This window comes from Anguilla anguilla, chromosome 13 (genome assembly GCF_013347855.1).
Source record: "Anguilla anguilla isolate fAngAng1 chromosome 13, fAngAng1.pri, whole genome shotgun sequence".
In the NCBI taxonomy this organism is placed as follows: Eukaryota; Metazoa; Chordata; class Actinopteri; order Anguilliformes; family Anguillidae; genus Anguilla; species Anguilla anguilla.
This window is the reverse complement of record NC_049213.1, coordinates 22728246-22754939: the sequence shown is the minus strand read 5'-3', so window position 1 is coordinate 22754939 and position 26694 is coordinate 22728246. Positions and strand designations below refer to the sequence as shown.

Genomic DNA, 26694 nt, shown 5'->3' with positions numbered 1-26694 from the left:
GCTGGTTTTTATGGTTTCCTTGCCATCAAACTGAACCTAGCAGTAAAATCCAGCGATATAGTGCTGATCACTTCGAAGTGGTCAAAACTCACCCAGCACCCCGACATCCGTGCCCACAGATTCCACCACAAAATCGGCAGACTTCCCCACCATGCCACCTTCCAGGCCTGGTCCAAAGGCTCGGATCTTCTGAGGTCCCGCCTCTGCGCCAACCTGGACTTCAAACGGACTGCAGGCCGGGGGGTGGGGTTGGGGAGGGGGAGTGCAGGGGGCAGGGAAAACAATGTCAGGCACAGCCACCACACGGAGGAACTGCGGCTCTGCATGTAGCACCATCCCTCAATGTTATATGCATACTGGTGATGGTAACCTGCAGAGAAGAGTAAACTTACACAGTCTCTGCAGAAATGGTGTGGGGGGAGGGGGGAGGGGTCTAGAGGGGGGCTCCTGTCAAACAGTCTGGGACTGTGCTAGTGCAGCCTGCAGCTCTGAGCCATTTTACTGGGCTCCAGACACTGGGGCTGTGAGGACAGTCATGCACGAGGTCACTGGAGACCTTTGCTTTAGTATATGAGCCCCCCCACCCCCCACCCCACAATCACCACTGCTGAGTTTAAATGGCCCTCTAATCGGCGCAGGCCACAGCAGACTCAGCTCCTAGTGGCACTAATCCTATCCAAACAGTTGTAAACATTTCTTTTACCCACCCTGATGTAGATGTGGAAAATACCTTCATGCCCGATAAACATCTACAATGGTTAACTTCACAAGTTTTCACAAAGATTTTAAATCTGTCCCCCACCATGAGGAATAACACAATATCACAACTGTTTTAAAATTTCCTTAATGCTAAATCTAACCTCCCTCACCCCCTCTAAAAAGAAAACCAAACTAAAAATAGCCCCATCATTCCAAACCCTATGCTTGGTTAATTAATCTGTCTGCTTTAAACGGTTCACATTCATCAGACTGAGCAGAGGTGGTCATGGGAAATATATGCAGACATAATATTCAACACAGGGCAAACAGACTTAATACCCGTCTGCTCAGCTCCCATGAGGCACAGCCAATCAGCTTCCTCCCCAGGCTAGAGAGCAATGAGGTCATTCCCAGCCCCAGTGGCACAGCCATTCAGTGTCCCCCCCAGACTAGTGAACCAAGAGGTCATTCCCAGTCCCTGTGGTACAGCCAGTTAGGTTCCTTCCCAGGACAGAGAGCAATGAGGTCACTCCCAATTCTCTTCCTGCTCTTCTACCACAACCACACAGGTCACATGGCTTCACCTGCATGGCCAAAACACATGCACCCCGCCCTCCTCTGCCTCCACCTCCTCCTGCACAAAGACTGGTTCATCCGGGCGCACGCCCGGAGCTCTTATTTCCACACACAAAAACAGCGCTTTGTGGCCGAGAACACGAAAGCTGGCTATGCTCAGAAATCATTACGCTTACAGTTACAAACAAAAATGCACACAAATACACACACACAGCTCCAGAGTGGAAACCAAACAGCACATTAAACCCACACATTTACAGTGTACAACTGAAAATTTGTCCTCCCGAACAAGATGAAGATTCAGTCGGGCATTTTCAATATTTATACAACGGCTGAATCCCTGAAAGGAAGGGAGGAGAGGATTTAGGGCAGAAAGAATAGAATATACCAGAATAGGAACTTAATTTCACATGCAATGCAGAAATTAGCCTTTGGCTTCATTCGACGTTCTTCATCAGACAGACGGAACAAAAACATCCGGAGCATTCCGCAGTGAGGGCGTCTGAGGGCTCACCTCTTGGGAATATGCTGGCCGCCCCAGGTGATGGCCACTGTGTACTTGCCCGGCGCGTGGGGGTAATATTCGTAGGCGTAAACCCCGTCCAGGCTGTCCTTCTGTTTGACGGGCTCCTCCAGGCCCTCTGTTCAGACGGCAGGCACATGGGGCAGCGGTGTTAAGCTCTGCCAAAATATGGGTCCTCCTAACAGGCCTGGACAGCTCATTAATCACCCGTTCATACCCACAGCCTCCCCCACCCCCACCTCCACCCCAACGTGCTGACTCAGGTCCTAGCCTACGTCATCCTCTCAGAACTCCCAGCACAGGAGCACCCCCCCCCCCAAATAAAATAACCATAAGAGGCCTCCCCAGAGCTCCAGATGCAGAGCCATGGCAGGAAGACTCCCAGGTAGGGACTAAATTCAGTGGCCAAATATAAAATACCCCAACACACTACACTAAACTGGCTGCTGCAGGGGGTTTAGCCACAAACACTATAGATTCACCAGATCCACAGCTCCTGCATTCCTTACATCCTCTCTGCTTCTCAACTAGAGTATTACAGGATGGAACATCCACAGCCCACGGCACTGTACTTGGTCAGGGACTTTGAATGGAGAAAGCCGTGGAGGGGGAGAAAGGTGGAGAAGAACTGTAATGGAGAGGGCACGACTGCTCAAAAAAAGATCTTCTAAACACAGACACAAAAGGCCAATAACTCACTGGGTCCCTTGACGGCCACCTTCAGGTCCCCGGTCCCAGCATTACGGGTGTCCACCTTGAAGTCGGCCACCTGCCGGACCCTCACGCCCCGGGGCTGCAGTCCTCGGCCGCTGGCTCGGCAGCCGTTGGGGTTGGAGGCTGGGAGACAGAAGCAAAGCACCGGGGGAGTCAAAATGGCCACCGCTGCAACAGTCTCAAAAATCAAGCTCATGCATGGACGGCTTTTATTAAGACTCTAAAAGACCAAACCTCAGGGCACCACTGCTGGACCCACGGCATTTCTTTCTTTGTATCCCTGTAATTTATATTTCAATATTTTCAGCCCAGTCTTGTGATAGCACTGGGACTTGGAGGTCAATCCCTTTCAAATCGAGTCAATTCAGAGGAAATTCAATGACATACAATTAATGAATCAAAGAAAATCCCCACAGGGAGACGGACGGTTTCATTCCTGGGGGGCTAATGCATATGCAGGTTTCATTTCCAATAATTACCCTGGATCAACTGACCAATTGCTACAAAACACAAGTGCTGTTTCACTCAGACTAACCAACAGTAAAGTGCTTTATAAAGGGACACAAAAGCAGATATCAGCTCTGACTCATGACTATATGACATGTATAATAAAATAAAATAAAATATCATGTGCATGAATGGGTGAAGTAATTACATAATGCAGAGCAGAAGTTGGCAAGTCCTGAAATGGGACTACCGCCACCACAGAAACCTCTGGCCATCTTAAGTTCATCAGCTGAATTTTAATTCATTTCCTGAATTGACTGAAAATAGAACATTCCAAGCCTCAATTCCTCAGAAGTGATCATTTGCCTAGAAAAAGAAGCTGGAAGTACAATGGTCCAAAAATAGTCTGACTGCTTTACTTCATTCTGGAAACAGCCTCAAACTCGGGGTCAAACTTAAAAGCCTCATCAGACATATGTGGCCACTGCAGCAGACACACACCCTGACAACACGGAAACAGGTTACAGCCATTTTGAATACGGTACAGACCTGATGAAAAGACGAAAACACATCTACGGTATGATTAATACTTCTCCCTTCATTTCAGGTTACCACGTTTCAGAGCAGACATGTTTTGATAAATTGAAGAAACTCTATATCAGTGAACAGTGCCAGTTCTGCTAGGCTAGCGCAGAGAGGTGTAGAAACGTGGTGTTTGCCGAGTTTGGCGATGCCTCCTCATGAAAATCTCATCCAACATTGTGTCAGCTGAGTAACTGGGGCTTCTGTTCTCTCCTGCACAGCTCAAAATATATGAATGAATTTATTAATCTGACGTTCCTCCAATTCCGGTCTGGTCTCCAAAAAAGACCAGACCTGTGGGCGTGTGTATGTGAACCCTTCTGGCAAGGAGCTTTGCATCAGTACTTCAAGCGTCCTGGTAAAGACCTGCTTCAGTCTCTGCCTTTTAGGATGGAAATCCCACCATCCGCACAACAGACATGAGGGGACATGGCACCTCCAAACTGCCTTCACCAACTAGAAACCAATTAGAAGCCACACCTTGGAGTACCATCTGATTACTACACACACACACACACACACAGACACAATAAAGCTCAACTTAAACCCAAAACCAAAATGTGATGACTCTGGACATACTGAAGCTTATCATCCATGAACTAAAATGGCATTAATGGCACCAAAAAGACAAGACCCTTGGAAGAGCCTTGCGTTACAGCCTTTAAAAGGCTGGGTGAGTTTAAATCCAAGATAATACAAAAAAATAAAATAAAATAAAAATAAAAAATTGAGCCAGCTTGTTCCCAACCAAATAATGGCTGTTCTGTTTCATCTTGCTCATAAACAAAGTAAAACAAGCAATCAATTTTAACCATAGAAATGGAGTTTTAGTGTGAAAATCAAATAGAAGCAATATTTAAACTAAAAAAGACCAGTAACCAGAATCGGCCTCCTGCTGCCTGCCATGGAAAACTTGTGTCAGGGAGCGGGAATGGGGCGTTTCAAAGGGCTTTCATGTCCACAGCTGTCAGGAACCAGACCCTTGGCTCCAGTGACTCCTGTCATGCAACATTCACACCTGATAAAAAGGCCTGAGACCATGTGACCAAACCCAGGAGGGGAGTGGCTACTAAACACACAATGGAAACCATAGACACCCACAGTCAACACTAGCTTTCAAAATCCCACAGATTTGGAAATTCACCTAGTGAGGAAAACCGTTTGAAATAGCTAGTCTGCAAACAACTCCCGGAATTCACAGCCACCGTTTCAGTCGCCAGTGTGGGATTACGCCTTTACCTTTCCTCACTGTCTGAGTCAGGACTGATAAAACTCAAAAACAAAAAAGGAAAAACTGAAGCTTCTATGGATGGCGCTTGTCCTAAATATCTTGTTTGGCTCCACAGCACTCACAGTGCAGACTCTGAACTTCTGGGAGAGGGCTCACAGTGTGAGAATGATGTGTGATAATGTGAAATAGGATCATTCACACATCACAGAACCGCAACAAAGGAACTGGCTTCAGACTACCCACGTAAGTGCAGCCAAACACGGCGGAAGACCACGCTGGCTGACAACAGCTGCTTTCATAAGCAATTTATATCTAAGGAGTGTGAAGTAGCCTGGAGTACAAAAGAAGCAGTTTGATTACCGGCATGTATTGTTCTAGGACCAGAAAAGCACACAAACAATAAGTCCTTATGTTCCATTCTTGTTTTTAGTCAGCAGTAACAAATAACCATAGGGAAAAAAAACTACAGGAAGACCCCTAATATGCAACAAAACAGCAAGAGGTTGAGCTACAGAAAGGCTGAACTACAGTTTCAATCCCTTTGAATATAACCCTGTTAATTTAATGTACGAGCCTTGAGGACACCTTGCATATGTCCAACACTGACTTTAAAAATACAAAATGGCAGCCAGTGATCAGAAACAGGAGGTTTACCAATATCAGACACTTAATATATGGGGTATTTGTACATGGAGAAGGGACAGGTAGCATACCTGGGGCAATGGTAACAGCATAGGGGCTTTTTGGGATACCGATGCCCCCAAAGGTGATGGTGACGGTGTGAGGCCCAGCCTGGACGGGTTTGTAGGTGCAGCGGAACATGCTGTCCCCCTTGTCCTCCATCATGACCTCCACGGTGTCGTTGCTGCCTTGGGGGTCCTTGATCACTGCCGTCACGTCACCCACACCAGCGCCTGTGAGGAGATGGAAGAAGGTACTGAGCGACAATCAACCCTAGAGCAATGCTGCTGCAAATGGAATGTTACTTAGAAAGAGGACAGTACACAACCAGTTCATTTAAAAAAAACTGTAATATGCAATAATGCATATGCGTGTACACAGACCTGCTGTGTAAATGTCAAAGTAGGTAGGTTTGTTGGCAACGTTGCCCAAAGGCTCCAGCCCAGGCCCCTTGGCAGTGACCTTGGTGGCATCTCCTTGTGCTTTGTCCACATTCACCTCAAAAGGACTCTTAGGGATCTGCTGTCCTGCAAACAGCACCGTCACCTGTAAACAGGACACAGCGCACGCAAGAGAGCAAGCTTCATCATCATCATCATCATCATCACCATAATCATCAGTATTGTGTATGAAACGTCTGGAACTTTTGTTTTTGTTTCGGTTTTGTTTTGTTTTTGTACAGCCTAAACCCAGTTGTGAAAGGGTTGCCTATTAGAATATGTTATGTAAAAAGGGTAGGTATAATAAGCTAAAGCTTCAGCCTGCACCTTTTCGGTCAATATTTTTTGTTTTCCTTTTAATTTAATGCATTATTGTTATTTATTTATTTCCAGGTGCATTCTTTTTGGAAAATTGTTAATAAGGACCTAAATACATTACAACTACTACTACTACTATCATCATCATCATCATAATTCTAAATTGTGTCAGAAAAATGTCAAATTATTGTATGGTAAAAAACATAAGCTATGTGAGTTTGGCCAGGCCTTCCATAAAATAGATAAATGAAGCTAGCTAAATGAAGGTTAGTAATAGACAACCCACCTAAAGCATGTATCTGAAGTAGTGAGACTTGAGGCACAGACATGCTGAGAGATCTGACCTTTGAGCATTGAACTTTAGACCATGAGGTAATGTCTATATTGTAAAGTATAGAGAAACTCTACCTTGTGAGGGCCCATTACTTTGGGTACATAGGTCACACTGTAGGTTTTCTTGCCCTCATTAGGAACAGCTTTCACCTGTAAGGTATAAAAGAGCCATAAACAGCCTGAAACATATTTCCATATGTTCGTACTGTAACACATGCTTCAGGCAATTTAAGAAAATTTGCCTTACAATTCATGACATCTCCCTTTTATAAAGGGTAAAAATAACAGCGTAAGAATTTTACTTCCAAGGAAACCGCTACATTTGCCCTGCCAGTCTACAGAGGAACCATCATTTAACACATATTTCAGTCATGAAAGCCAATGACACATTTAACCTGAGGGTCTAAACAAGTCCCAGGCAACCGTCTGTTCATTTTTAACTCAGGGGTTTTCCAACTGCTGTGGCCCGAGACGACGCTCACGTTCCTATATCAGAGACTGAATTCCGACTCATTCCCAGAAATGACTGAATCCACCATCTGATCTGAAATGGTGTCACCAGTAACATGAACAGACACCTGAAAAACCTGAAGGACGAGCCCCCAAACATGGCGCCTGACACACGACCCACCTCTTCCCTGGTGCCCTCGGGGTCCTCCACGTACACGGTCACCTGCCCCTGGCCGGCGCTGAAGGTGTCCACGGTGAAGACCGCTGGCCGGAGGACCCGGTTCCCCACCGGCTCAATTCCTGAGGACAGACCACGGGGGCACGGTGGATCAAAAAACAAAATAAACGTTTGCATATGGGCATAAGACACGTCCCTGCCACCACGGTGCAGTTTCGCACGGCATGATGGGACGGCGATTCACCATGCTCTGGATGAGCAAAACGCAGAGCAGTGTTCCCTCTATGGGAAAATACAGTACGAAAGCATCAGTCACGCTGGACGGCACGCGGAAGACTGGAAAGAGAAAACATGAGATAATATGTCACTTCCTCCCGCTGAGGGGGAAATAGGGAGGGCAAGCACTGAGACTCATGCTTGACAGCATGTGAATTCAGGACGGAAAACTAATCAAATCAGTCTCCTCTAAACGATGGATAATAATGTGCCCTCAGTGTTGCACAGTCTTCCACATCTCTAATTAAATGATATAGATCAGATGGGGACTCCATTGTTGCTGAGGAACAGGTACTTCCTCATATTGTGTTCCAGGGCCCTTAAATTGTGTGCCCATAGGGATTGGAAGAATCCTTGTTATGTCCGTTGGCCACAAATTTCGAAAAGGTGAGGAAAAAAAAAAAAAGGAGATTCCATTTTTAAAACCATCTTGCACTGATAAATGTGTTAAACTCACTACCAGTCTTACAGACTTAGGTAAAGTGTTTTTTCTCTCAAATTGAAAATATTAGCATGAAACAAGTGAAATTTTCTTACACCACTGACAAATCTTGAAATGAGTCAAACTGTCTCACTTCACTGGCAGTATTTAACCTTACTTAACTGTTAAGAATTCAATTAAAATCCCATATTGGTCAGGGCTGTAAATGCTTTTGTCACTTTCACTTGCTTCCTATAGTTCAACGGAGTGTGCAAGATGGTTCTCCAGACTAACTAGTACCTTTGTTTAAAGGTAAATTAGCATTAATCAAGCACCAATCGGACGCCAGTGGGACACAGTGATTATTTTGGCAAGAGTCTGCATGGGCTGTAATTTCCTCCCTACTTTACGTGTCATTCGAGATTGATTCACTTATCAAAATAATGAGCTTCTGCAGCAGCCTGGACTACTGTCAGGACTTTGGGTGGCCAGTTAAGCCAGATCTCTCAGTCAAGCATTTCCTACCAAAAGGAGAGCCAAAGCATTTGTACAGCAGTGAATTCAGAGAAAGCCTCTATATATGTAAATACTGTACCCGCACACATATGCAAGTGCTCATGGGCACATGTGGGCACATAAACACACAGATCGGAGCATATATGTGCATTCACAACAATACAGTATGCATACACCCGTGCCCATACATGGCTTATACACAGAATGCCATTTCGATAAATGTCCTAGTCAAGGATCACTACTCAATGCTTTAAAAAATTAAAGAAAAAAGTGCTCTAAAACACCAATTGAGTCTGCTTACACTCATCTTTCAGGAACCTCTCATGGGGAGAAGCTAAACAAAAGGTCACTGGATAAACAAAAGTTACATGGCTACAGAAACACTTCTGAAACCGTAGATTAGCCTCATTAGTCGCGGTGTTCCTCTTGTTTGGAAATAGTACCCACTGTTTTAAATCAGTGTTTAACACAAGGGAAAGGAAGGTGGAGAGGTAAACCTGTCACTAGAGGAAACACTAAAAACATTCTATTGCATGTTACTGTGTGACACCAAAACTGGAGATATTTTTTGACCATAATTGCTATCAGATGGCTGAAATTTGTAATTGGTTTTCTCATTCCCAGGTAATTTATCAAATATGTGAAATTACGGATCTCCAGTCCTGGAGGGCCACATGGTTTGCTAGTTTTTGGTGAGTTTCAGCACTTAAGTGATTCATTTATGTGATCAACAGGTTTAATAGCCTACACACCTTGCTCCCAAGGCATAAATTGTAAGTTGTGTGGGATGTTTACTGTCTGTATTTAACCCAGTATGCTACTGCAGTTCAATTCATCCATCCATCAGCCAACCTGCTTATTACTCGTCAAGGTCGTGGGGGGTGGGGTGTGCGGGGGGGGGGCGGCTGGAGCCAATCACAGCATGCATTGGGCGAGAGGCGGGAATACACCCTGGACAGGTTGCCAATCCATCACAGGGCACACACACCATTCTCTCACACATTCACGCTACCCACTGCACCACCCTGCGGCCCGTATTAGTCGTCACTTATCATCATGATTATTATTGTTTTTCTTATGAGTGTTTTTTTTAAATTATCATCATCATACCTGGACCGTATGCTCTGGCTTTCTTAGGGTTCAGTTTTGGTTTGAGGGGTGCCCCGGGCTTCAGCTTGGCTTTGGGGAACTGTGAAAGGTACGTCATCACAGACTGCTCGTCCACGCTGGGGTCAATGATCTCCTCTGGGGCAATGACCTAGACAAAACGAGAGGGACAGTTTGGGGTAAAGGGTAGAACACCATCACTGTGGAGACTCTTGTGTTCTACGGCAGGTTTTTATTGGTCTATGGCTGCCGCACCTCGCAAGCACACACTTCATATCACGGTGACCACACCCCATTCACTGAGAGCAGACTCAGCACATAGGCTGCCAGGCAAAAGACCGGTGGCTGAGGTGTGGCCTCTTTGGACATTTCAATCACACAGCAAGGCGGGTCCCAACTTTCTATTTGCAAAAACTAATCTGTGTTTAATCTGCATTCCAAATTGACTTTTAAAAGCACAGTAACCACCTGAAAGGCAAATACAACAGCTATTCTTGATTCATTCATCTGTTCCAACCTTCACAGCAAGCATACAGTCAACTGCACCTTAGTTTGTAGATCATAGTCAAAATGAGGTGTGCAAAAAGACATCCACTAAAAGTGACTCAAGCATTACAGATACTGTACGTCACTCTCTTGAGCACGCTGTAGTGCTTCAGGCTCACCTGAGGGATTCCCAGCCAATCATCAGCCAGCTGCATGGCCTCACTGGCGTTTTCCACCGGCTTCACCGTGTCCCAGGTCTCCCAGTCAGGACACAGGCCTATGGACACACACAAACGCACACAAACGCACACACCTTATTTATAAACTGTGCTTGTGTAGACAATACATATTCACTTGTTCACATTTAGGCGTGTACCCAAAGCTGTTATCCATTTATACAGCTTATTTTCCATATACAAACAATCCTTTGGTAAAGCTGGATGTTTTCATAAAGCAATTATGTAATGTACCTCAGGTAATGTAACTTACTGCAGTAGCCTACACCTGGGAATCTAACCACTGAGCTATAAGTCGAGTTCCCCTAAACCATCTATGCCAAAGAAGACAGCCCGCTCTGCAGACCCGCCCCTCCCGCCAGCGTGCCCCGGGGCCAGGCGGTGGCCGGCTCACCTGGGGCGCAGCTGTCCACCAGAGCGCCCAGCGCCTTTCCGCTCCTCCAGTCCTGGCTGAAGTTGTTGATGGGGAGGTCCGGCACCTTGTTCTGGATCCATCCCAGCAGCCTCTGCTTGGGCGTCTGCTTCTTGCCCTCGTCGTCGTCCTCATCCTCCCACACGGGCATGGAGATGGAGTAGTGCAGGATCAGGGTCCACACCATGCCCAGGATCAGCTTCAGGTTCCCATCCACGATGGCTTTGCTGTCTGCGTGGGACAGGGAGAGGAACAAAGGATGCTGATCCTTTACACCGAAACCTCTGACCCCTAATCTTTGACCATGAATAATTCTGTTTGAAAACAAGGTACTGCTCTCCAATTCAAGTTGTAGAGAACATTTAATTTGACTGAACACCAAAAAAGGAAAATGGCAGAAAAAAGACAGGCTAAAACAACTTGTGTACATGCAGAGCTTATTCAGCCTGATTCAGCAGTCTATGGACAAAATGCATTGCCTGTAGCACCATTTTTGTTTTTTTTCCAATTGGCTTGCACCACCAATACTCCTCAAGAGTTGTTAGACTCTATTAAAGAAAGTACTTTAACTTTAATGCTCTTTCTTTTTATGCTCTTTGCTTTTGCTGTTGGAGCAGCCTTTCACCGCTCATTGACTAAATTGACTCAACATATGCCCTTTTAGTGGGTCACTCCGCAGCAACACGTCAATGTTTAATAAAGGCATCCATTAGTAGACTGTGAAGAGGTGGTTAGCATGACCTTTTGTAGTCTTACTATTCTTTGCGCGCCTGTTGCTGTGCAACCACGGTGCACAGTACTGTGTGATGTCACATACCATCTACAGCCAGACTCAGATGTTAAATTCCCTTAAAACCGAAGGGAAGAACTGACAACATGCAGAAACATTTCTGGACCGGTGCTCAAAAATCCCAACATGCTCATGAAGAGCAGACAAAACACATGGTTCTTCATGGCTGGTTGTAATTTAATGCAAAGTCAGACAGACACACTCCAGTCCAACTACGCACATCTCTGCAAGAAGAATCACTTTTGTTGCCATTTCAATATGATGAAATGTAACGCAACGTAAGCTACCCCCTTCAGAGCAATGTTCCATGAACTATTAATCACCAGGAGCATTCTAGAACACATCTGCATCCCTAGGAGCTGCACAGAACAGTGTGTGCAAGATTCCACTCTAAACATTCCTCTCATCTGTGTGCATCCGTTTGTCCTTCTGTCCGTCAGTATGTCAGCCACTCCAAGTGCAGGATGCTGGGCTGGGCTCAGAGCTGGGCTCCACCCACAGCCACGCCCCGCCCCCTCATCCTGTTCACAGGCTGCAAGGGTGCGAACGTGCACCCCTCCCTCTTTGTGTGCCACTATCAGCGATCTCCAGCAAACATCCTGAAAGCCAGCGCAAAACAATGAGCCGCATAGCTGAACTCCGGCCCACGACACTGGGAGATACATACTGCACGCCGCGCCGAACCCAGAGGAGAGGAAACGTGAAAGATCACCAGAGAGGAAAAACAAGGGTCCTGACGGCACAGAGTAAAAATAACCATCGCCGCTGGCTGAGTCACGGACACTCATTTCTGAGTATAGCATTAACTGCAGTATGTGTTGCACTCACGCATGCACACACTCCTAGGGTATATGGGTAAATATTAATTTCAGTTCAGTCAATTCAGAAATATATTTTATTCGGGGTCAATTCCATTTAAATGTAGTCAGTTGAGGAAATGAATATAAATGTATGACTTGAGAAAAGCCCATAATGATCTGTGAGATATTTTATATATTCATTGAATTTCAATTACTTTCCTCAACTGAGTGACTTCAAAAATGGAGCTGACCTCAAACGCATTGAGGGAAAATGCTTGAGACAGAATGACTCCTTGGAGGAGAGGGGGAAACGCTCGGCAGCGCAAACTCCACGCGGGAGGGAGTGTGAGATACGGTCCCGGCAGCCGTCCAAATGGGAGGCGGGCCCGTGCTGAGCGAGCGCTGACCCCCTGCATGTGATTTACATCACTCCGTCCAGACAGCGCAGGGACGGCGGGGCCCAGCGCTTTCTCAGGCGCGAGCGTCAGAGCTGGGAACTCCCTGGCCAGGGCTGAACGGAGCGGAGCAGGGGCGCGGCCGCCAGACAGCGCTAACTCCATCTTTCCATGGGCGTCGGCCGGACGCCCTGCGAGGGTCCCGCCCGGGAGGCCCCTTAAAAGCAGGGATCCCCGGGCAGGGGTGATAAAACGGGGATAGATAGGACTCCAGCTCCATCAGTCACAGGATACGTCAGTAATAAGAAACAGGCCGACGCTAATGGTAGCTCGTGGTTATCGTTTGGCTATACTTCCCGGATTCTATGGAGCCCTTTTCTGGATGCTATGTGAAAGGTGAAGACACCAACGCCTTATCCCTGTTAGCTGGGTCTCAAACTCAAATATAGGAGGGCCACTGCATTCGTGCGTTTTAGCCATTAGGTGTTTAATGTACGTCATTGACTGACTGAAAGGATCCAAACACCTCATTTCCTAAAGTCTTAAACTGGCTGCTGATTGGGACGAGGACAGAACACACCTGTGGATACTCCTGGAGCTCCAGGACGCTGAATGTTTTAAAAAGCTTTTTCAGTGCACAGTGTCAGAGTATGTCTACAAGTCCACCCCCCCCCCCCCCCCCTCACTATACTGCTTCGCTAAATCTTGTGGCTTTGCTTTCATTGCATGGGTACTGTTCGGAAGCTTCTGAGATTCATCTCAGTGAATGTTGCATTGCATTTCCAGATTAGAATAAAGCAGCGTGCAATGTTTTTGGAGAGCTTTATATGTTGTTTGGGAAAGCTCTTGAAAAGATTTCAAAAAATGACAAGGAGACCGGGCAGAAGCCTCACCAATCTACGCAACTGCAAAGAAAGGTGAAAAAAACCCTGGAGGAAAACAACACAGAAGACTAAAGCAACAGTTTTCTTTTTTTGTTTTTGCATTTCATGTAGAAGGTATGTTATCTTTCAAAGGCCAGAGTGAAACGCCCCCAAAACACAAAATAGTTTTGACATAACAGCAGGCTGGAACGATTTACAAGTATTTTCAAACATACAATTCAGAGTAATTTAGACTTACACAACCTCTATTCAAGAGCGCTACCAAAACCACACTCCTCCCATTCTGTAGTGACTGGTGCCTTCATTTTTTCAGGCCTGGAGAGTACAGGCAGGCAGGTTTAGGGAATTTACTGCCGCTTAAAACAAGAAAAGCTGCAACTGAGACCAGTGAAGGTTGGTAATACATTCATACACACCCGTAACGCGCCAGTGGAATGCGGCCGTTGGCTGGGGACCTTCCTTTGACATTTATAATCTGCATAAACACCCTCAACTCAAACATCAGACTTTAAATTAACCACCCGTTAAGATTCTTTTTTCCTTTTCTTTTGTAAAGACTCTGAAAGGACACTGCCAGACATTGTGAGTGACTGGGGAGGCTGTTATTGTTAGCATGGCCTGTGTGGCAGAGCCAGTGTCTGCGGGCATGTACACTGCCTGTGTGGGCAAGCACTCCTGCCCACCCCCTTCCCCCTTCCAAGGCTTTGGCACACAGATCCCATCAGCAGTCCAAAAAAACTTTGTGAAGAACGAGGTTATCACCATGGCAACCCCATTGTTCTAAAAGGTCAGCTGAGGAAAGGGACTGAAGGAGAGAGAGAGAGAAATAGAGAGTGTCAGGGAGAGGGAAGGTGAGAGTGTGTGTGAGAGAGAAGTATTTTAGAGAGAGTTAAAAAAGCAGAGTAAAAAAAGCAAAGCTCAATGACCCCCAAGAGGGAATAACTAAACAGAAGAGAACTAAAATCAATGCAACAAAATTTTAATTGGACCCCACCAAATTAAGAGCAACACACACTAAAAACAGGAAAGAGCACACACCCAGTCAGGGTTCAGTCTTAGGACCACACTTGCAGAACTGCAGTCTGGATGTTACAATGACCAATATTACAGTAATCTGAAACGCTCAACAGTCCCTGATTTACTCTACGCTAAACAGCCCCCACAGACTCTAGGCTGAATGGAAAAAGAGGGGGAATGATCTAACTCTTCCTCCTCTTCCTCCTCCTCCTCCTCCTCCTCCTCACGACTCCTCTGACAGTACTTCCTCTGAGCTGCCAGCACAACTGTTGAGAGTTTGGATCTCACGGCATCATGAGTGCACGCCTGAAGTGGGGAGCAGGCGGAGGGAGGGAGGGAGGGAGGGAGCTTCCTCCGGACTCCGGGGGCAGAGCCAAAAGGGAATCCCGCTTCCTGCCCCCCTCCACCAGCCCCTTTCAAAGTGTGTCCACGGCGAGATAGCCCACATCCCGTGGCAGACCAGTCCTAATTGGGTGGAAAGGAGAGGCCTGTCACACACTGAGCAGTTTCCGCTTCACTTACTGTATTTGCCTTTGTCAACCGCCCAACAGCCAGGGACAATTCACACTGAAATTCGTACGGGTGAATTTTAGTTCCAATTTTGATCGGAAAATTTCTGCAACACATCTATGCATCCAAAACTATTAAATAATCTTTATGACACTGTTATGATAGGTGTTGTCGTGTAATGTAGGCCTTATGGTACATTCTGATATGTTCCCCATGTGCAGGAATGATAACCCCAATGACTAAATGAGGCCAAAAATTATGGTTACAAAGAAATAATTACAAATAAGTACAAATGATAAAATACATTTTTAAAAATTGACTGAGCCATTATAGGCTACTCATTAGCAAATTCACTACTGCCACAAAATAACTAATCAAAAAGAAAGTTAGAGGAAAATATAAATAAACAGTGAGCTGGTTCCATAGCGGGACATCCCAGCTGGGGAGGAGTGGTTTATGTGGCATGAAGGGGGGGGAAAATCCTCTGAAATATGCACCGTTTACTTCCATTAAGCAAACTTGTGTCTGCCTCCAAATTCTGCACTTTCCCACACCAGAAGAAGCCCTGGTGTCTGGCCACTTCATCACTCCCTTTCCATCCTTTACAAGCTTTTGTTTAAACTTTGCATTCAAGCTTCACACACCTACAAGAGAAAGGGGAAAAAATCAAAGCAGGAAAGCAAATAGAAGTGAAAAAAAGAAAAACAGCGCTGTACCCTGGCCAGAACTGCCAGCACTGAAGAGGTAGGGATCCCAAAAAACAGATGTACCCACTACCTTCGTAAGACCACATCTCACAAAAAGGGGAACAATGGTCAAGAAACGGAAAATAAAAGTGAGAACTAGACAGATTAAACCATCTGATTACATACCAGACAGCCTACTCATCTGCTGAATGTACAACTGTCCTGATAAATTAGTCCTGTTGTTCCTTCCTATTCATCCTCCTTAAAATTCCTGGCCAGCCCTATATCTCAGCTTTGGCTCGGGAACACAACGGGGCTTCATCGGGTCATTCTGATCACAGCGGCACGGTGTTGCCTGGAGAAGAGCTGTCAGACGGAGGCGATCGTTCCTCAGGGCGGTCATGGATCAGGACTCCCACTGAAGTCCTAACCAGGAGAGAATCCCACAGACAACAGGGCAAGCAAACCTCTCCCACGTGTGTGAAAAGGGAGGGGGGAGGTGGTTGTACAGTACACACCACCTTCAGATACGCATGCACTCCAGGATGATTCTGGGCAAGCCCAATTGTAGAACCGCGCCCATGTCTCAGAATGGCGACGACAAGCAAAAGCCCTATTGCAAAAGCCTGAAATAAGCAAAGGTTCCACAAAGAACTATGAAGAGTGGTCCATTTAATACACCTCACCACACCTGCCTGTGCACAGGCCCAACACAGGGCTACATATGGAAATGCCTTCAGAAAAATAAAAGAATAAACACTGAAATAGCAGAACATGCTGATACCTGCTCCCTCCCTGGTAAAGAGACACGGACACCTTCCAGAGAACACTACGGCAGAAGGTGTCACATGAACACAGGGAAGAGGCACGGCTGAGCGACTGGCCTCAGAGAAAGTGAGACTGGTACACTGCGCAGTGCTGTGACACAACCCTTTCCCCACTGAGCCTCTCTGCTTATTCCAGCACTCCGCCTAAAGCCTCGCCATCCAGATGTTCTGAAGAACGCACGCACAAACACCTGTCCTACCGCTCCCCGCCCCAGAGACAGGATGTGTGATTAGTGCGTCCTGTGAAATTAAACGAAACGTTACCTTCAGGTGCTCATTTCAGATCACAACCTGTTCATTAAAAAAAAAAAAAAAAAAAAAGGCAGAAGGATAATGAAGGGGGAATTCCTGACTCAGGCTTGTTTATCAGTTTATGTTGCTGTGGAAACCACACAACCTACAGATACCACAGCGATACTGGAAACCAGAAGGACAGCCAGACCCGTTCCAAGACAATGATTCTCTTATCTCTGAAGGTGCCTGCCTACCTACCGCATTCCTAAAGCCGTTTCCCAAGGCCAGCAGAGAACACGGGTCTGAGATTACATGAGGGGTTTCAGACGAAAGCGAAACTGGACACACATTTGGACAATAGCCACTAGTTCAATAGTTTCTAGCAGAGATAAAAGGGCCAATAACAGAGCAATAATGAAGACAACGATTACAGAATAAACCACTGATTGGCTGCCGACAGAAAAAAAATTAATAAAATAGTTTCACGACTTGGATTACATATACAAGTTCCAGGGCTTTCCATTTCCATTCACAAGCAAGCCCTAATCTCAGCGATCTAATCTTAATCAGCAGCTGAGAGGCATCTCATCTCTCTACAGTATATGCATGTGAACAACACTGGGCATGTGTGTGTGAGTGTGTGTGAGTGCGTGGGTGTGTGTGTGTGTGTGTGTGTGTGTGTGTGTGTGTGTGTGTGTGTGTGTGTGTGTGAGTGAGTGTGCGTGAGTGTGTGTGTGAGTGAGTGTGCGTGAGTGTGTGTGTGAGTGAGTGCATGCCTGCATAATGTTAAATGTTAAGATGAAAGGAGCAAACCGCTCTGCTGCTTCTGGGCATAACCACCAGACTCCTTAAGGCAGAGGTGAGCACAAAAAAAACCTGCAGGGAAGAGGAGTTCTCACCGCTTTTTTTTTTTTTTTTTCATAAAACACCTGTTTCTGTCCATGACACAATCCCCTTTATGGCCTGTCACCTCCAGACAGTCTGTAATGTTCAGTTTGTCTTTTAACAAAATCAACAAGAGCCATTTTTGGCAGACACAGTTATCAAGAACAGGCGGGGTAGGGGGTTGAACCTCCAGTGACAGAAAGCACAACTAAACCCGTACTGCTGATGTGAGTTCCTGCACGACTACGGCTGAGCCACTGAAGGCAACCTGTCAGAGAAAGATTGCTTATGTTCCCAGCCCTAGTTACATCACTCACTGCCATAAACTGCAATGCTGCTAAACCTGACAAAGCTCACTGCTTGAGGATAACAAGAGAGAACGTGTAAAGACAAGTTGGCGTGCAAAATGAAACCTGCATATTGTAATAATGAAGTCTGATACAGTTGTTTGGGAAGGGGGGGGGGGTGAGAAGAGTGAGGACACTGGTTATAGTTCCACACAAGGATGAGGGTAGCCAGCTACTCACACCCAGGAGTCAAAATGTTCAGTGACAGTTAACAGGTAAGACCCGAAACCCTGCAGAACCACAACTTACTGATATGAGACTTAACCAAGTCAAGGTACAGCACATAGAACTGCACACAAAGACACAACAAGTCAGGAGATGCAATCTATGTACAGCCCCACCCTTTCCAAAGGTAAGAAGTCCGGAAAACACCGCCTTTCAAAAGAAGCACCTGTAAGTTTGGCACCGTTTCAAAAGCCTAAATGGCAGAAAAGTAGGATCGAGTGAAGAAAGACATACACCACCACCCCCCCCTCCCCAAAATCTCAGAACTCGGTCAAATATTTTTTAGGAAAAAATAAATAAATAAAAAAAATAAAAACAGACTGATTTACAGGCCTGGACAAGCCTTTAGGAAAGCGGCCATGATCATGTGCAATGTGTCCCAGGAGCAGAGGCCTGTGCTTTCCACACCGACGGCTTCCAAGAATTTTACAAGAGTGTGAGCGCTGGGCAGGCAGGGGGGTGGATTATAAAACAATTTGCAGAGACTCCCACATCACCATTCCAGAAATCTTACTCCATCCCACTGGCGCGAAGCGTGAACCGAGGACAAGCGGTGGGGAATGCAGTGCGGCCAAAAACACAGAATGAAATCCCCGCAGAACAACACCTTAGTGGAGAAAAGAATTCTGCCAATCAAAGGGCCACTTCTGCAGCCGGAGAGCCAGCAGCAAAAGGACAGTGAGGAACGCATAAGACCCCTTGTGCAGTACCAGCCCTGGCATCTAAGGGCTCTTGAGCAGGATTTGATTGCGCCCACCCACCCCCAAACCCAACACTATGAATCATACATATTTTAGCATAATTAGGGGGGATCCTGGCAGTCTTGGGGCCCGAAGCGGCTGTTTATGCTGCTTACTGGATCGGGCCAGCACTCCCTGCAGATCTCTCCGCCTTGCATTGCCTGGTCAGGAATCAGCTCAAGGCTACCCTGAGGGAACTGGATGATTTTTCTTGTGCCAATCACACTGTGCAGAAAGCAAGCAGCTCGACTTAGAAGGGCCCAATAACAACAACACAGCAATTACAATCAAACCTGGCCAAGTAGTCAGTCCACTTCCCTTCTGAAGAAATCCCAGAAGGAGCCTCACTTCCTTATGGGTCAATGTCAAATGGCGCCCGTCTCACATACAGTATGCATGGTAATGTCAAATTCCCCATGTACAGATCCACTAACGTCACCCCCTCCATCGTGAATTGTGTTCATGTAAAAGTCCACAGTGACACTGTATTAAACTTTGAGATGAAGCAGATCACCCTTTACCCACATGTTTTTTTTTATTTATGTATTAAAAATAAATCCACAATGAGGAAATTCCTTATTGGGATTATTACCACACTCCACACACATGCACATACTCAATCATTAATCCAGTTTCTTGGTTTTATGGAGGAAGACAAAGTTGTATGCCCAGTACAAACACGGAACGCAATTCATTTTGTTCCAAAAAAAAAAAAACCCAGATTCACAGGGACAAACATGCTCTGGATGCACCTGTGGCTTGTCAACAGGATGTAAACTCAAGGGCTTGTAAACTGATGCCAAAAGGAAGCGGGGGGTACATTTTATGGCTGCAGCATATTGGACATTAGCCGTAAAAATGTAGGCCTATTACCGCAAAGGAATGAAACAGTCACTTTTCCATCTCCCTGATTAATCAAACCTATTTACTTCGTGGTTTCTGAACGTGACTAATTCACGAAGATAAATAAGTAAATAGTTACTGTTAATAATATATGTCTGCAGGCCTCCTTAAATACTGGTGATGAATACAATGCTTGTGGTTACGTCACCACGTTTGTGGTCAGAATGCGTCAACACGTGCACTCATAGGAATTAGCAAAGAGGCCCATTGTGGCTGGCCAAGACAAGGATTGGTCTCCACTCAGCACAGCCATATGGGGGACCAGTCACACCACAGCTACAGACATTCAAAGCTTGAAGCTTCCGTTTCTTTTTTTTTTTTTTTTTTTTTTTTTTTTTTTAATAACGAGAAAATTATCAAACCACAAGACTTTGCCCAATCCCTTTGGACTGCCGAAAAATACCCCGACGATGACACAGGTCGCACAGTGGCGTTAAGAGAGCCGTCGCCGTGGCAACAGCAGAGAATAGAGCAGCATATGTTTGTGTGAGAAGGCCTCACACGCGTCCATAAATAGGTCAGAAATGCGGAAAGTATTTGAAGAAAGGGAAAAGAATACAAAGCCTATCCTTTGTTCACAGGGTGCCTGTCGTTCGCTAGCACTCGCAGCCCACATACCAGGCCCGGGCTGCAGACACCTCCTCACTCCCCACACCTGGGAGAACAGCAAACGCACATCAGGGCACAGCACAGCACAGCTCAGCACAGCAAACGCACAGCAGGGCACAGCACAGCTCAGCACAGCAAACGCACAGCACTGCACAGCACACGCACAGCACTGCACAGCACAGCACAGCAGAGTAGCGCACAGCACACAGACTGCGCCAGTCTCTTCTCTTAAACCGCGTTATCGATCCAGCACCGGACTCAACATTTTTTCTCATTGCCTCATGGCTGATGTCATAACGCAACAGCCCGATGGAAATAATCAACTGATTATGTTAATTATCATCTCCAGCACTCCAGACGTGTCTGCTTTCAAACCGAGCGTGTAGACACCACCGCAGCGCCGGATGATTATGTTATTAGGCTTACTTACGGGAAAGGACCGAAGCGTGGGCCAATGCCAGCGCGCGAGAAGGACGGCAGTGCACACTGGCATCGAGGCTGGGGGACTACAGCATGTTCATACACCATCAGATGGCTTTGGTCGTTTTAAAAACGAGAAATTACTTGCTAGCCGTTTATTCCCCTACACCAATGAAGCGGAATCTAATTGCCATTCAAAGAAAACATGCGGTAATGATTGTGAACTTCGCGTATCCTCGGAAAAGCAATTCAACACAAGGCATGCTTTTAATTTTGTGGTGTTGACATATGAAAGGAACGAGCATGAAACAAGATCTTATCGGAGAAAGTCAGCGTTCCTTCGACAGACCGATACCGTTGTAAAAACAGAATACCCCACCCCAGACCCCACACACCCCCGTGAGCCCCCTCCATTAAGCTATATATCATATCAGCCAGTAATTTTACAGTATTATTTGGTCTTTGGCTTCAGACCGCAGTATACATTCATAAGTGTGCACGTGTGTGCATGTGAATTTATGTGATTGAGTATGCGTGCGCACGTGAGAAAAAGTGCATGTACATGGGAGCATGTGTTTATGTTCAAACGTGTACAGTGCATGTGTATACATGTGTGTTTGTGCAGGTTCATGTATACATGTGGGCATGTGCATTTACACACATGTTTATGGGTGTGCGTGAATGTGTGCAAGTAAGCCTCCTAAAAAGGCAGGCACCAGGGCTCCCTGTCTCCAGCAGCAGCTACAGCAGGGCCCCAATCCCTCCCCATCTTCACACACACACACATACACACACACACACACACACACTCGCACTCATTACACCACCACTGGCTATCTGGGGCATACCGGCCCTGTACCTAGCCGACCGAATTCCTGCTCCATGAGATCACCGCAGTTTCTCCTCGGGGGAGCCAATGACAGGGCCTGCAGAACAAAGAGACTCACCCTCCAACCCCATTAAGAGTCCGGTCGGGTCACCTCCCGCCCCTCCCGGCAGCGAGGGTCCCGTTTCGACACACTACCGCAGCTCGCACCGTGCATTGCATCGCTCGCTCCAACAGGCACCACCACACAATGCAGTCAGTATCCCGGCAACACTACTGCTAACAACCCTAGAACATAAGTGCCCATACTGTTACCATGAATAAACAGTGAAAGTCAAGGACACAACATGAGAGAAAAAAAGGAAAGTTATGGACTGCAATGGTCACCACATGCATCCCATTAAAGCGTAGGTTTAAATAAATCATTCTAAAAAGGCAAACAGTAACAGAGCTCACAGGCACTGGTATCCTCCCACTCCTGTGTTCTCTCCATGACTTATGACAAAAAAGGTACTTATTGCAAGCCGCCTGTTTTAATAAAAAAAAGAAGTGCAACCCAGCAGTAAAGGGGGGGGAACTACTGTAGAGGCTTTGTGGGCAATGCCTCGCTCCAGATGCTGAAGGGATACTCATTCAGTCACCACATCTCAGGGGGACTCTCGAATTTACGCAAAATTGAAAGCTTTGGAAAACCCTTGGCAAGTATGAGGCAACCACCACCACACACACACACACACACACACACACACACATACACAAATACGCACGCACATACGCACACGCACTAAACTATTCAGATCACATGCCATTACCCCTGTTCTGCATGGATTCGCACTCGGAGAAATACAGCACAGGGTCCAGGACTGTGCTCACAATGGCAATCGCTGTTAGAAGTGGTAATGGCTCTGATTAAAAGCAATTACCATACAAGCATTTCCTTCGAATTGCAGTCTCTATTGCATCATTAAAACATTTTTAGAAAAAGTAAAATAGGAGAGGTATGAGTCAAAATGACTCCATTCTCAGAACCAGGAGAACTGGAGTGTGCTTGTACTGCATGCACCAACAATACGTGCTATATTTTAGGAAAATTTGAGAGCACTATATTACATTCACAGTGAGTGAAGTGAACAAACTACGTTGTCACAGACCAACCTGAGTGATGGGAACCACAGCAGTGGCCTGAGTACTGGGCTCATGCTCATCACTCTAAAACAGAGTTGGGCCCAAGATTGTATTTGTCCTTTTTTAACTGTCTTATTTGTGCATAAATACATCCAAACCAAGGCTGAGAGCAGACTTCTTTTTGTTTGAAATGCAGATGGTACACACCACCATCTCTCTCTCTCACATGTGCAATAATAACAAATAACATAAATTAAAAATACAAACTCAGTCTGTATCAACTACAAACTCAACTACAACCTGTTAACTAATATAAATGCATTAACCAAAGCATCACATAATACACGTACATAATAACATATACATACTGTCATATGTATTCCATATGATGTAAAATATACCTATGGAGATAATTACTGACCACAGATTATTTACATTTAGGTAGCCTCTGTGACAGTCACAGGTTGCAACATACAATGCAGCTAGTGGGGCTGTGCCCCTTCACCAAGTAGAATGGATAACTTGTCTTCGTCAGGAAGGGTGTCAAAATTCGGAAATATTGATTTTATTGTTTCAAAGAAGTCCATGCAAATTTCTGTATATTTACTGTAGTGTAGAAGGAAGTGCATTTCTGTCTCAACCTCACCTGTCTCAGTGATCACATATCCTCTCCTCTTTAGCACGCCAAGTTGGTGCCTTCCCGTTTCAAAAGCCAGGCTGTGGTCTCTTGGTCTGCATTTGGTAAGGATCCGTTTCTGCTTTATATCTCAGACGGTGGTGAGATATTATTGCAATCAGTAATTTCTTTTTAGCATACTATGGCAATTCAGTTTGTTTAGCAGTATTGTCATCATCTTCCAATGTTCCAAATAAGAGTCTTGTTTGATTTATGAATTGCTTGATTTTAACTGAAGCGGTGCAGGTCTGAAACTGGTCAGTTGGGACCGTTAGTTGTCCTTTGGTTTGTTAGTTTCAGGACCAGCTGACTGACAGGACTTCTCTTGGGGCTTAGTTCATGGGATAGGAAGGCTTTATATTAGAGGGAATTCAGTTCACTTTATTTTTTAGATGAATCCAAAAGCTGCATCCTCTTCTCTGAATGTCAATAAAAGGATAATGGCAGAATTCCGCCCTGCGTGCATTGTTTGGTGTGTTTCGGTGGACCTGAAGTATGTTCTTTTAGAATTCAGCATACAGGGTTTCCACTAGGTTTTTGTCCCATTGTAAGTAGTCTTGATGGCTAAGTGGGCCCCATACATGACTTCCATATAGCACAGTTGGCTATAATATACTGTCAGTTAACCATATTCTTATGGTTGTACACAACCATATATTCTCTCTCTCTCTCTCTCTCTCTCTCTCACATACTAATACAAAAACTCGCTTTCATCTCTGCTGGAGAGTGCTTCAGGAACCTTCTTCCCCACCTCCACCCCCAGCTTTCACAAACTTTCAAGTTTGTGTTTATTGAACCATCCCGTTCTTCCAAGGTAATGACCTCATCCCTTAGTTCCTCTGCTTATAAGATGGTCCCCATTTTCCCAGTGGGAGAGCGTAAATGTGTGTTTTTTATGGTTTAAGAAATAAATGTCAATTACAGCCATTACACAAATGGGAGAGCTGAAAGTTAAGAGCAAGTTAAAATGAGTGAAGAAAACTAAAATGCATTTTCAATACCCATAGCCCTTTGTAGTGGAGAAGGCAAAATCTATGTTGAGGCCCACACCAGGAAATGACACAGAGAAGGTCTTGGCTTAGCTTGCACAGTCACGCCCGCTGCAGTGTACATGGTGGCAGCTCAGAACCAGGGACATTTGAAGGAGCCTGGTTTGGGTCCGGCAACAAGCGCTGGAAATAATCTTCCATGATTATGGTTTTGGTGGAAACCATCTGGCTGCATCGTACACATTCCCTTCTTCTCTCTCTCTCCCTCTCTTTCTCTCTATTCTTTCTTTCTCTCCCACACTGTGTATGAGTCACATTTTCCATGATTTCCTCCATCATGCCAGTCAAGGTGTCCACACAGCTACACAGAGATTATGGGGTGGGGGGGTCTGCCAAATAGCAGTGAGGAGGTTCTCACACCATTCAAAATATTTACACAATATTACCATCATTTCAGAGAACATGCATCAGATCCACATTATACATGTATTGCAAGCATTTCAATGTGCCCGTTTGTAAAGTGGTCATTTCTTTAGGCTGTATTCCTTATCCATTCCTATTCCAAAATATCTCAGAGCTGGTTATTTTAGGGACCAGTTGCGTACATTGGTTTTTAGTGTAGCCAATCAAGTTCATAACTGTCCCTTAATTTTCTTTTAAAAATTTGTTTTAAAAAAAATAAACTTGCAGGATTGGCCAGTCAATTTACTTTCAGTGACAAGGTGTCCAGACTTTTAGCAGTTAGTTATAAATATTTTTAAATGTAACTGCATATCAGGGGACACGAGGGACCCCGTTTTTACGCGGGAGATCCGCTAACGGTCCCGCGAGCGGAGCGGCCGAGTGGCCTCAGCTTCACGCCCTCGGCGCTGCAAACGCAACTGGCCGCGCTCCGGACACCGCCAACCTCAGACGATCCCTCTGCGCAGACTGCGCCGCAGAGCAAAGAAAGGCTTGTTCTCCTAATTTAGATCCTGCTGCCTCCCCATGACACGCTCGGCGAGCGGTAGCTGAGTGAGGTAGTGCGTACCTGGAGGTGGGAGCAGGGCCGGGGGTGAATACGTATAATCAGCACCGCAAGGGGCTGGCGTGACCGGGTAGGGCCTCTAATCGCCTCCGATTAGATCCTACACAGAAAAGCCGAATGGCTCATCGTTCTTCTCCCATTACGTTATGCTACGTTACTGCCCTCGTAAAAAGACGGGCGCTTGTTGTGGAGTCGGCATCCTGTCCTGTCCTGTCGAAAAGCGCAAAGCCAAAATATTTTATGGTTTTTTGCAAATCGGACACAAGCTGGTACAGGAACCACTCATTTCAACTGCCATTATCAGGACTGCGCAAACAAATAACGTGTGCCCAAGTGTGTCTCGCCAAATTAGCACTGACTATTTTGTTGACGATGGAAAAACAGCCCCTGTTCTGGTCTTGTATTTATTTATTTTTTTTTGCATTCAGGGATTGCATTCTGGCCTGCATGTGGCAAACACACAATCAAAAGCAACCTGTACCTGTCAATCATCTGTAAAAACAGCCAGGGCAAAGGGATTTAGATTCTGAGATGTTCATCAAGTCCCCCCATACACAGTAAAGTGTTAGTCTCGATGCTTTCAGGACTGCAATTCAGTCACACTTTCACATGTACAGCATATTCATGCACTTTTTACACTACCACAAAGGCAGCAAACCTGTGTCCAATAACTGTATGAAATATTTTAATCTGTTCATCTACAGTACAATTACAAACCATTTTATAAACTGCATATCACTTTAAAAAACACCTTATTTTCACTGATCTTCAGAATTAACTCCTTTACATAAGTAGAATTGTACAATTTGGGTTGGTAACATTAGTTTGTAGAAAATTCTCTAGGACCTGCAGGAGGGTTTTCAAATTTTAACCAGCATCTAAAGAGTTAAAAGTATTTCAAATATAAGACACAGGTTTGATCTGCCCTAGGCCAACAGATGGGTACAGTGTGTACACACAATGTGGGTACAGACACAATTAACAGGCTACATTGTTCTCTGTAACAGAGAAAATACAACACACTTTATCTGAAGGCTAGATGCTGGCTGGCTGCATGAAGCAGTATCTTTCTCAAATGTGAATGTGAATGCATCACTCACCACCTCCACAGGACGAAACAATAAAACAATAACATTGAGTAATAATTTAATGA

The 26694-nt window shown here is 45.6% G+C and overlaps 1 protein-coding gene across 3 annotated transcripts in view; it reads right to left on the bottom strand.

Moving 5' to 3' along the window:
- The window catches only part of LOC118210664 (filamin-B), a 74472-nt gene that overhangs the window by 34575 nt on the left and 13203 nt on the right, over positions 1-26694 (bottom strand). For all 3 annotated transcript variants that reach the window (XM_035387027.1, XM_035387025.1, XM_035387026.1), the window contains exons 2-11: positions 10609-10857; positions 10158-10255; positions 9496-9643; positions 7176-7294; positions 6620-6694; positions 5837-5999; positions 5486-5686; positions 2498-2635; positions 1790-1916; positions 93-229 (exon numbers count right to left, since the gene is read on the bottom strand). In XM_035387027.1, coding sequence (XP_035242918.1) covers positions 93-229; positions 1790-1916; positions 2498-2635; positions 5486-5686; positions 5837-5999; positions 6620-6694; positions 7176-7294; positions 9496-9643; positions 10158-10255; positions 10609-10857 — 1455 coding nt within the window. The remainder of the gene's footprint in view (positions 1-92; positions 230-1789; positions 1917-2497; positions 2636-5485; positions 5687-5836; positions 6000-6619; positions 6695-7175; positions 7295-9495; positions 9644-10157; positions 10256-10608; positions 10858-26694) is intronic.